Source organism: Coturnix japonica, chromosome 1 (assembly GCF_001577835.2).
Source record: "Coturnix japonica isolate 7356 chromosome 1, Coturnix japonica 2.1, whole genome shotgun sequence".
NCBI classification, from domain to species: Eukaryota; Metazoa; Chordata; class Aves; order Galliformes; family Phasianidae; genus Coturnix; species Coturnix japonica.
Genome location: NC_029516.1, coordinates 98,636,118 through 98,646,332, shown reverse-complemented (window position 1 = coordinate 98,646,332; position 10,215 = coordinate 98,636,118). Strand labels below are relative to the sequence as shown.

The following is a 10,215-nucleotide window of genomic DNA, read 5'->3' as shown; positions in this document are numbered from 1 at the left end:
TTAAAACATAAAATCCACAGTTCTACATCTTTACAACGTGTAACTGTTCAATACAACTGAAAGCATTTTAACCTAAGACTTCAGCCCGTGGGGAACAACCCCTCAAAATCTGAGTGCAGCAGAGTTTAAGAGTTTCAATCATTTTGATAAATTAGCAACATGGATGATTTAGTCCTTCTGAGGGAAAGGATGGGCATCTTCAGCTAAAGAAGTCCTCCATCCCTCCTTTCTCACACAGGTCTGGAAAGTGATGCCAGCACAGCTCTTTTGGGGTTGCGATGTTATTTTTCCTCACAAATGATTCCTCGGGTCTGCAGCAGAATTCTGCTATGTTTAACTACAGCCTCAGGCCCAACTGCAGCATGTGTTTGTGAGGGCAGGTTGAGCATCCCCCACTGGCCTCAAAAGCTTTACACAAAAGGCGTGCAGCTGACTATTCCACCAGGGAACTACAGCTTCCAAGACTGTGTAGAGCATTCACCTGCAAGGAGTCTGGCACCTGCCCTTTGTGGGGCCAAGATCTTCTCTGTTCCTCTGTTCAGCACAGTTAAAAATGAACCCAATGTTCAAGTCAAGCAGAAAGCATACACTGAACCAAACCAGGGAGGTAACTCATCAGAGACTGAAAAATGACAAAACTGCCCTGGATATCAAGCACTGTGCCAATGCATGGAACAGCATACCAGTGGCTGATGAGACGTTTCTTTACACTCGCAGGGCTACTTCAGAGTGCTGTTTTGTTAATCAAGTATAAAGATCACTGCATTGTTTTGCAAAACTCAGAGCACAGTTCAGAACAAGACACGTCCCTACGGCTTTAATAAATACAGTTATCAACAATACACAGCTTAAATTACCCAACCTTCACGATCTGAGCATAAACACCTCAGACAATAAAAAATCCTTTATACTTTGTATGTCTTTAAGAAAAAAAGAAAGATCACAGAAACATCTGTTTTGCTAAGGAGATACCTGGATGAAGAAATGATATGTTTGCTGGGTAACACTTGTTACCGAAATGTTTTCTTACAACCTCCTACCTAGGTAATATTTCTTTTCTTACACACATATTTTGGCTCTGAGTCTGAAATTCAAAGCCACTTTAAACTAGCCACGTGAAAGAGATTTCTGGTTATTAAGGCCTTGATCTGTCAAAGACTTCCCAGTATAAATGACACCACTGAAATAAGCAAGCACCCAACAGAGATCATCGTGACACCAAACACTACAGCAGCTCCTTTTTTCAATCCAGTAATTCAAAGGTACGGCAGCACACAGTTCTCTGCCACCTCAAAAGGAACAATCTCTCATTTCAACCCAGCCTAGAGAAGCAGCACAATAATGATGTGAAATTTCCACAGTCATTTTACATTACAATGCCCTGAAAATGATTCGAGCCCCGCACTGGAAATTCTGACTCATAATCTATTTTTTGTTTCTTGGGACTCATTTTTTGCACAATCCTAACTTGGAGAACAGCATCCACCCAAACAGTTTGTGAAAACTGCTAATTACGGTACACTGCAACTATAAACTCTATTTCATCACTTACCAAAAGGTTGGATGTTGTCCTTGGGATTAGAATTCGTGCTGTAGTAAAGACTAATAATATGATGAGGTTAACATTGTCTGAGCAGCTTCAAAACACTAATAGCAGTGTATATTAATAACCTGATGGCACTATTCTCTACCAAGCGATGCCCTCAGTCACAGTGATGCACAAGATGACATAAGGGATACTTTGCTCACCGGCAAGGGGACATTTCATTGCTAGGTTGTCTGTTACTATTTCCACCTCCTTCTGCTCCACTTTCAACTCGTTTTTAGAAAATACACAGTACAACATTTTCATTAAAAACTTCCTATCAAAAGAAATAAAAAAGGCACTTGGTATTTCTCTTTGGCTCAGTTGAGGCGGTCCTGCTCAAAGCTTCCCAAAGTTCCTGTCCCTTCATCTGATGAATAGTTGCCATCCTGAGGTACTTATTCATGTGCAAAAATAAGAGCTTCAGGGATTTACCAGTTGCATTTCTCAAATTGCTTCCAGTAAACGTGCAAAATTCTTCACCGAACAGAACCTCTAACGTATAGAGTGACACGTTCCATTAAGGGTTTTTTCAGGGAAGAGCTCTGGTCACTTACGCAGTCCTTGTTCCAAATCTGGTCTCTCAACTCAGTGTTCCTTAAACCTGGCAAAGAACAGCAATCAGGCAGGAAAAGTTTAGGTGTGAGATATAAACAACCACTAACTTCAAAATGCAGGATCCTCGTTCCTTAATATGTATTTTTTCCCCCGCTGTACTATTTCATTGCTCCAAAACAGCCTATCGCCAAATTTAGATTTTACTTAGACAAGTGTAACCCCATTAATTCACTGGATTTTCCTTTCTCAATTCACAACACTGTAATTCCAGTCACTTTTTCCTTTAAGGAGACCTTTTAGATAAAGCTACATTTGAAACTACCAAACAACACGGAGCAAGAAGGTACCTGACTGCTCATTCCCCACCTGCGCACTCCATGATGAAAACCGGAGTTGTCTACACTCAGGTATTAGGGGGCAATATCTTTGTTACCTGCTTTTAAATGGCTGTTTAAAAGCAACAGCTGTATGTAAGTAACACTTACAGGGTATGATCTGCATTACACCGAAGTTCCTTCTGAATGAGATGGAGTAAGAACTGTAAAAAAAGACACAATATCTGCGTTACTATCCATGCAGATACACCAACAGAGTTTCAGAACAAGCTGCACACTGCTATTCAGAGTTCTCTATTTGAAACATTACTCTGTAATGCTGAAACCATTAAGAAAAAGGCAGATGCTTAATCAGTGTTTGGAAAACGTGTTTTCACAGTGAACATGAAAAATAATTTCTTCTTTGCAATTGAGACATCAATTTCTGTGCATAAAACAAAACACTTTTCCAGTTGCTTTACCAGCAGACATATAAGAAACCAGCAGAGGGAACCCAAGACTTTAAGAAGAAAACACAAATGGAAACGTTGGAGTTTAAAACTATCTTAGCTGCTATTCTGAAAACAAGCTTGTGTGGAAAAGCTCTTATCACACAGTGATGAGCAATGTCAGCCATATTTATTTGCATATGCAGTATCAGGGCTTTCAAATGCATTTTAAAAGGTGAACTAACTGTGGCAGCCACCAGGAAAGTGATTCTACAAACAACGTTTGAGAATTCCCACATCCATTAAAGAGAGGATGAGAACTTCTAGGGTTCCACACTCTGATAGATTTCCTTACCCCGTCACACTGTTGTAAAAGGTTTCTTCTTCAGTACTATAAGTACTGGTCATTTTTTGTTTAGCCCAGCACAGCAATTTTAGGGCCCATCTGGAGAATGTGATGTAGTAACTTTAAACAGTTTCATGATCGTGGTGATTTTGGTGGCACAGCAACGTAGACAAATAGTTGTTTCTGCTTCAGTAAGCCAGTTTTAAAGAAAACAGAAGTAATTCTTCTGTGAGTGGAATCTAAGGCATCTTCTAGCTTTAAATAGGAAGGTTCACTTAGAATTTTGCTTGCTGCAATCTGCTCAGCCAGCAATTAACAGATGTGTAACTGTTCACAAATTGAAGTGCGTCAGAACTAATTTGCACTTCTGATTACAATTAAATGAAAATTTCAACACAAGCTACTTTGCTCTTTTATTGAAAATCACCCATACAACTGGATGTTTCTTAGACAACAAAGCACTGCATTTGCAAAAGGAAAACATGCATTTTAAGATAAACAGTTTAGCATAAAGGAAATACACAACAGCCAACATGTATTTCTAGACTTACTAGCAAGGCACACCCATCTGCCACCATGAGCATGTAGAACACATTGTTCCAACCAGATGGTGAAATGAGACCAGCCAAGAGAGGCCCCAAAGCCGCACCTAAAATATAGTATTGGTAATGTCAGAATGATGCAATGCAAGTTTTATTATGCTGAACAATCACTGTTCTGAGTCAGATTATCAATTTCTCAACTTAGTTAACTCAGTATTACCTTAGGTATTAAAACACCCCAGAAAGCTCAGAATGTAACTGGCATAGCTGCAAGCCAACAGGGAACCTAACACAGGGGAAGCTGGGACTAGAAGTCAGATAAATGTCATTTTTGGCTAAAAATATGCCTATCCGACATCAAGGCAAATCCCATTCAATTCTCCCTTCTACATACCAGTGCAGAGGTCATGAGCAATCACTGACCTTAGAAAGAGCCTCATGACATCTACTGTTTTTTTTTTTTACTTCACCCTCTTCCACCTTCCCTCAGATGTGGGAACATTAGTGATGCTAAACACTAAGATCGTTCTTCCTCTCAATTGCAAAACTATACCCAGCTTTGACAAAACCTGAACCAGAAAGAGCATAGTTTCTCAAAGATCTTTTGTTTTAAGCTACAATGGCCAAGCTCTGCTTACCTACAGATCCTGTTCCATCGATGATTGCTGTCACTGTGGACAAGGCTCTTGCGTTTCCTTTCAGGCTTTTATGGGTACCCTAAAGTGACAAATACTGCTTAGAAGCATCCTGAGTTGAACTCAGAAGTTTCTATACTAGTATCTAGTCTACAATTCTCCATGCTAGATGTACACTGCGAAGCTGGACTCCCACTTAGTACCTTAAGAAACCAGTGCCTTTGAAAGCAACCTTCAAAAATCTTCGCTAATGAAAGGTACCAGAGTCAATGGTCTCAGGTGGCATTCATGACCAACAGCCCTTAGCCAACTGGAAGTTCAAATAGTAGCATAGACATATGCTACCAGGCATAGCTTTCTACACTAATGAGAATTAAGTCTCCAGCTTTTCTCTCACATAAATATAGCCCTTTCCTTCATTCAAAGGTGCAAACCATAGAGAAGGGCAGAGTGAAGTGTGTACAGAGACTTGGCTTTGCATGCAACTTTTACGTCCACTTCGGGCCATCATCTACAAGACTTGGTTAATCCTCTTACTACAGAAGAGTAATTTAGAAATCTCACAGACTATTCCATACTAATGTATGAACTCTAAAACAATCTCAATGTCTGAGTTTAACACAGCTTAAACATCTCCTCATCACCTTGCTGTAGGACAGTGCAATCCCTTCTGGTAACCCTGCACAAATCAAACGGCTTTCTCTGGAAGTCAAAGCTGCTAAGGTGGAAGCAGAGGGGAAACCAGACTCACCAAGTCAGCGGAGACAGCAGTGGTAATCAGTGCATAAGGGCCATTCACCAGGGCACCACTGATAAGCAGCATCACTATTACAAGTTGGATAAAAACAGAAAACATGAGTTGCCGAAAAGACTCAACAGCAAATAGACATGAACATATTCAGCCTGTATGAGTGAAGTTGCTTTCAAAAGCACTACAAGTAGTCTTTAAACATTTCTGGTATTTGTCACAGGGAATATATTAATGCCTGTGCTGACAGAAAACTTAATAGCGAAGACTAATGATATTACCTAAGTCACTGTTAGCTCAACTATCTGTTAGTTGACACGAGCTAACAATTTGTTAACTGAATCCCTATTACATATCTCACACCACCAATTACTTAGTTGGTATTCTTGTCTTTATTACACAAAAAGCCTGCAAGGCGCGGTCTAAGAAGTTTCATTCCATACTTCTTCCTCTCAAGGAAAAAAATAATAAGAAAAATAAGAGCAAAGCAGAGCAAAGGATCATAAATGAAAAGTTCATACGAAGTGAGGCATGCAATAATTCAGAAATACTCACCTACAGTAGCCTCGAGGCCCATTTTACTGACTGTACTGAACATGTACAACTGCAAAAATGAAAACAACACACTTGCTATAATACCAACATCTGCACCGATACCAAGATCCCCACTTCCCCCATCTTAACTAAAAATATCTTAGGCATTAGGTGAAAGGCAGTTCTGGCATCTGAGGTTTAAAATAACCCTTTTAGATCATAGCAGGATGGTTGCTTGATGGAACAGATGAGGGAGATGATAAGGGCTACCCTCCTATTTCCTCATGTGTCTTGTCAGAAGAAAGGGCTATGTGATGGGACCACTCAACTTCTCAGCACTCAACAGCTGCCAGATTTTAGTTAGAGCACAGTAATTTCAGTCTTTGAGCAACTAGAATTCTGGCTATGAACCACATATCAATTTTAAAGAGTGATAAACTATACAAGGTTTTCAATGTCCAACTTAGCTCTCTGCTCAGTACTTCTACTGCTGCTTTTCTTCATGTGATGTAAGGGACAAGAAATTATTACACTGGTAGGATTGCTTAGTAAAGGCAGTCCAAATCTACACTTCCTCACATGCCCAACTTCTTTCGCTTTTAACCTGATCTGAATTCTATGTCTAACTTAGAAGATGCTGCTTGCAGAACTTCCTAAGGAGCGCTGTCAAAGTCTCAGCCACAGCTGTAAAAGAAGGGCAAATTCTTACTGTGGGTGCTGCAAGCAATAACATCATTCCACAGGTCGATGCCCTCTTCTCTAGTCTGTCTGAAATCAGGCCTGCCAAAATTCCACCTGAAAGAAGAGACAGGTATGTAAGGAGAACATTGAGTACGTTTTACCCAAAAGGCATCAATTACACTTAATGAAACTCAACTAAGATTAAAACAATATACGACTTTTAATGCAGTTAGACACGGCAACACAGATTATAGAACTGATGACATAATTGGCACTTGGTGATACCCTTATAGCCTACCCAGTTTTGACCTGGAAGGTAACTGACTTATTGGTTATACCAACTGATTTCCAAGATGGCAGGGATAAGGGTGGAACAGAGACAGAAGAAAAGCTTAGAAACAGTTTTGCTGCTTTCAAACACAAAATGCCTTTGCAACAGGTGTCACATGATTTCAACCTGCCTGCACCCCAGCTGGTCCCTGAACTCCTTACATGCAATAGTACTGAGCTGTAGTGTGCCCTGTCCATGTCATGTCAGCATTGAAAATGAGCTATTTTAGATCCCAGGGCAAATTAAATACTTGTTTTTCACTCCAAGCAGTCACTCCATGCTCTTTAGTTTTCCCTTCTTCTTGTATTTCCCAGTGATCACACACAGAAGTACTAATTGGAGTATGTGGCAGATGCAAGTTTGGAGGCCCCAGGGAAGGAGCTGTCAACATGATGTAAGGAGAACTTGGTACAGGGAGAAAGAAAGGAAGTTATCTGGATTCTCTGCATTCCTGCCTCTCCCTTCCCAGCTGCCCAAGTGTCTACATCACACTCAAATTTAAATGTAAATGCCAAAGTTTGAGACAGCACAGGGCATCTGGTTAACCTTGCATTCACAGTCAAATGAGACAAAGCTGAAAGAAGTCCTTCACATCCCCAAGGAACCACTAACTCTTGCTTCCAGCTGTCTGGGATGTAATAAGCAGAAGTAACATTTAGCACAAGCCTGAATCAGTAACTGCAACACACATTGATAATTGCACAGTGAACTACCAAGGCCTACACAGCTCTTGATGCAGTGAAACTTTCTTTACAATATGTGTGGTGAGGCACTGGCACAGGTTACCCAGAGAGGTGGTGGATGCCCCATTCCTGGGAACATTCAAGATCATGCTCAAGGGAGCTCTGAGCAACCTGATGTAGCTGTTGGTGTCCCTGTCCATAGCACAGAGTTTGACTAGATAACTCCTAAAGGATCCTTCCAATGATTCGATAGTTCTACCATTCTACAAAACTTATTTAAAATAGTGTTAATGTGGCAGTGAAAGTGACCAAAATCAGTAACTCAGTGATGGTAACTCAGGATAATCACTCAGAGTTGGAACTTTTATCAACAAAATGGAATGCCTACACTGAATGTAGCTGAATAATTAATGAAAACATCAATTTGTGCTTAGCAGAGATACCATGGTTCAGCCTTGTCACTTTGTCATGGAGTGTGATTACGCACTCTTGATCTCTGGGGAAGGACTGATGCATCATCCCTTCATTTTGTACTATATTTAAGAGATCAATCTGACATCAGCAGTAACAAACACATGGAGATACCCAGGTCACCTACACCATGATCCTGAGAACTTGCTTTTTACAGCACTGGAAGAGGTTATTAATAAAAAGAAGAAAAAAAATCAGTCGAGGTTGCCAGTACTCCAGTGTGCTTGGAGCAGATCAGCTCTTAGGTGCAGAACACCTATTACACACCATGTAACTAAAAAAACTCCATAGTATTTGGCTCAGTCTATTATGGACAACATCACTAGCTCCTTGATTTGTTCTACTAAAGATGCTTAACAAGGATTTCAATGTCTAATCTATCTATTTAGTACCTTACTAGCACTCTACTTCAGGGGATATAAAGCAGAAGACTACTAATATACGTTAGCTGTGTGTACCACTGTTTCTGCTAAGCGGGTCTGACTGAAGATGAAATACTGATGTTCAAACTTACCAAAGATTCCACCCACATCAAACAGTGTAGAAAGATCCCCAGCTCTTTTGGCATCAAGGTGCTCTGGTGACAATTACAAAACAAAAACAAAACAACAACAAAAGGAATCAAAGCCATTTTCTTCATTTCCAGACTATAAAAAGCAGATATTTCAGTACAGTCTTGTGCTGGGTATCATAACCAGTTACTCGGTGATAGTCTTTTGAATTCAATTACACCCACGGCAGAACATTTTAATGCTTCAGTTAAAAAGTCTACTCAGTAGAGCTGTTGACTGTTAGAGTTTGGCTTAACAATATTCCAGTTTGTGAAGAGCCACAGACTTATGACCTAATGAATGCTCCTAAGTGAGGCTCTTGGCGCTGAAGTCATTATTAGTATACACTCGAATCACTTACAGAGCCTCATCCTGGAGGTCTCCATCACATGTCAAGTGATATTCATCATCAGATAGCTGGCCACGTGCTTGGCTCAGCACTTGCTGTGCAGTTTCTGTAGACTACGAAGAGACAAATGATTTCCTCCAATCCACTCTCTGTTATTGACAGTGAGGACCACTGTTTGCATATATTTACGTTTAGTCTAATGTAGTTACTCATGTACTACCAGATCAGATTTCCAGAAGCTTATCAGGAAGTCCGGCAACTCAAGTTCCATTGTGTTAAATACAGCATTTCAAAAGCAGCTAAATTTCTAAACTCCTTTTTTTAAAAGCTTCTACAATACACTTGAAAGAGCAGCATGTGCTAAAGCTGTGGTGTCAATGGCGCTACCATAACTTCACCAACAATAAATCTGCTACAGCACAGATTGGACGACTGTTGATAAATATCTTCTATTACCAGCCAGATGCTTTCAAGGTAGCACTGGTTACTTGGGAGTCCGCACGACAGCCGTTAGCTACAGAATTTCCAGCTGAGTGTGTTTTCATGGGTTGTTAAACTTGTCTCGCCCCAGTGTCTGCTACTGCAATGCTCAGGCCAACAATGCATTTTTGTTAGCTGGGGATTTAAAGGTCACATCATCACTCATAAGAACTCTCTGTCTAGGGAGGACTCGTTCCTCTGCACTCTGCAGGGAAAATCAGCACCAGTGAGCAGATAAAGAAGTTTGTTTACATTTTAGTAAGGCACTTTGGTAATTTAAAGAACATTTAAAGAATTGGTTTGCAAGAGCCACAGCACTGCAAGTAGGAATTGTTGAGAACAATCCACTTTTTTTTTTTTCTTCTTTTTAATGTCTCCTCATAATACTGGAATCACAAAAATGAGAAATATGTCAGTTGGTGCCTTACAGCTCTCCTGCTACTCTAGCAAAGACAGCCTATTTCAGAAGCAATAACATTTACTCTTATTCATTAAGCCTAAATTTCTTGACACTCTGTAGTCATAATTCTGTTTCCCCTTACTGTGATACTTACCTACATTTGTGATATAGAGGGGAAGCCAGAAGAGAAAAGTATAGCTCACAAGCTTTGCAAACAAAAGGCAGAGGGAAAACTCTATGACTCCCTAAGAAAATAAAGGACACAGGAAGTCAGTGTCTTGATAATGATTATCTACTTTCAAAGACCATTATAGAAATATTTCTAAGAAGCATTTTACACATTCTTCCCTTGACTAAAGAAAGCTTACAATCAGAGCAGACTACAGTATTCTGCTTATATACATTCTCTTAATTACACTGAATTGCGCAGAAAGAACACTAAAATAAACAGAAAGGGTCTGATACCATGGGACAGCTGCATCGCTTATTTTCCTAATTTAGAGACTTTCTATGCAGCATTATTACTTTCGTGGTATTTACATCTATCTTTCAGATGGC

General features: G+C 40.1%; 1 protein-coding gene across 4 annotated transcripts in view; it reads right to left on the bottom strand.

The window, feature by feature from the left end:
• Positions 1-1,845: 1,845 nt before the first annotated feature.
• The window catches only part of SLC37A1 (solute carrier family 37 member 1), a 30,756-nt gene continuing 22,386 nt past the window's right edge, over positions 1,846-10,215 (bottom strand). For all 4 annotated transcript variants that reach the window (XM_015883272.2, XM_015883294.2, XM_015883280.2 and 1 more), the window contains 9 exons: positions 9,812-9,902; positions 8,392-8,454; positions 6,421-6,506; positions 5,733-5,781; positions 5,181-5,254; positions 4,433-4,511; positions 3,804-3,901; positions 2,629-2,681; positions 1,846-2,189 (listed from right to left, as the gene is read on the bottom strand). In XM_015883272.2, coding sequence (XP_015738758.1) covers positions 2,174-2,189; positions 2,629-2,681; positions 3,804-3,901; positions 4,433-4,511; positions 5,181-5,254; positions 5,733-5,781; positions 6,421-6,506; positions 8,392-8,454; positions 9,812-9,902 — 609 coding nt within the window. In that variant the 3' untranslated portion in view covers positions 1,846-2,173. The remainder of the gene's footprint in view (positions 2,190-2,628; positions 2,682-3,803; positions 3,902-4,432; positions 4,512-5,180; positions 5,255-5,732; positions 5,782-6,420; positions 6,507-8,391; positions 8,455-9,811; positions 9,903-10,215) is intronic.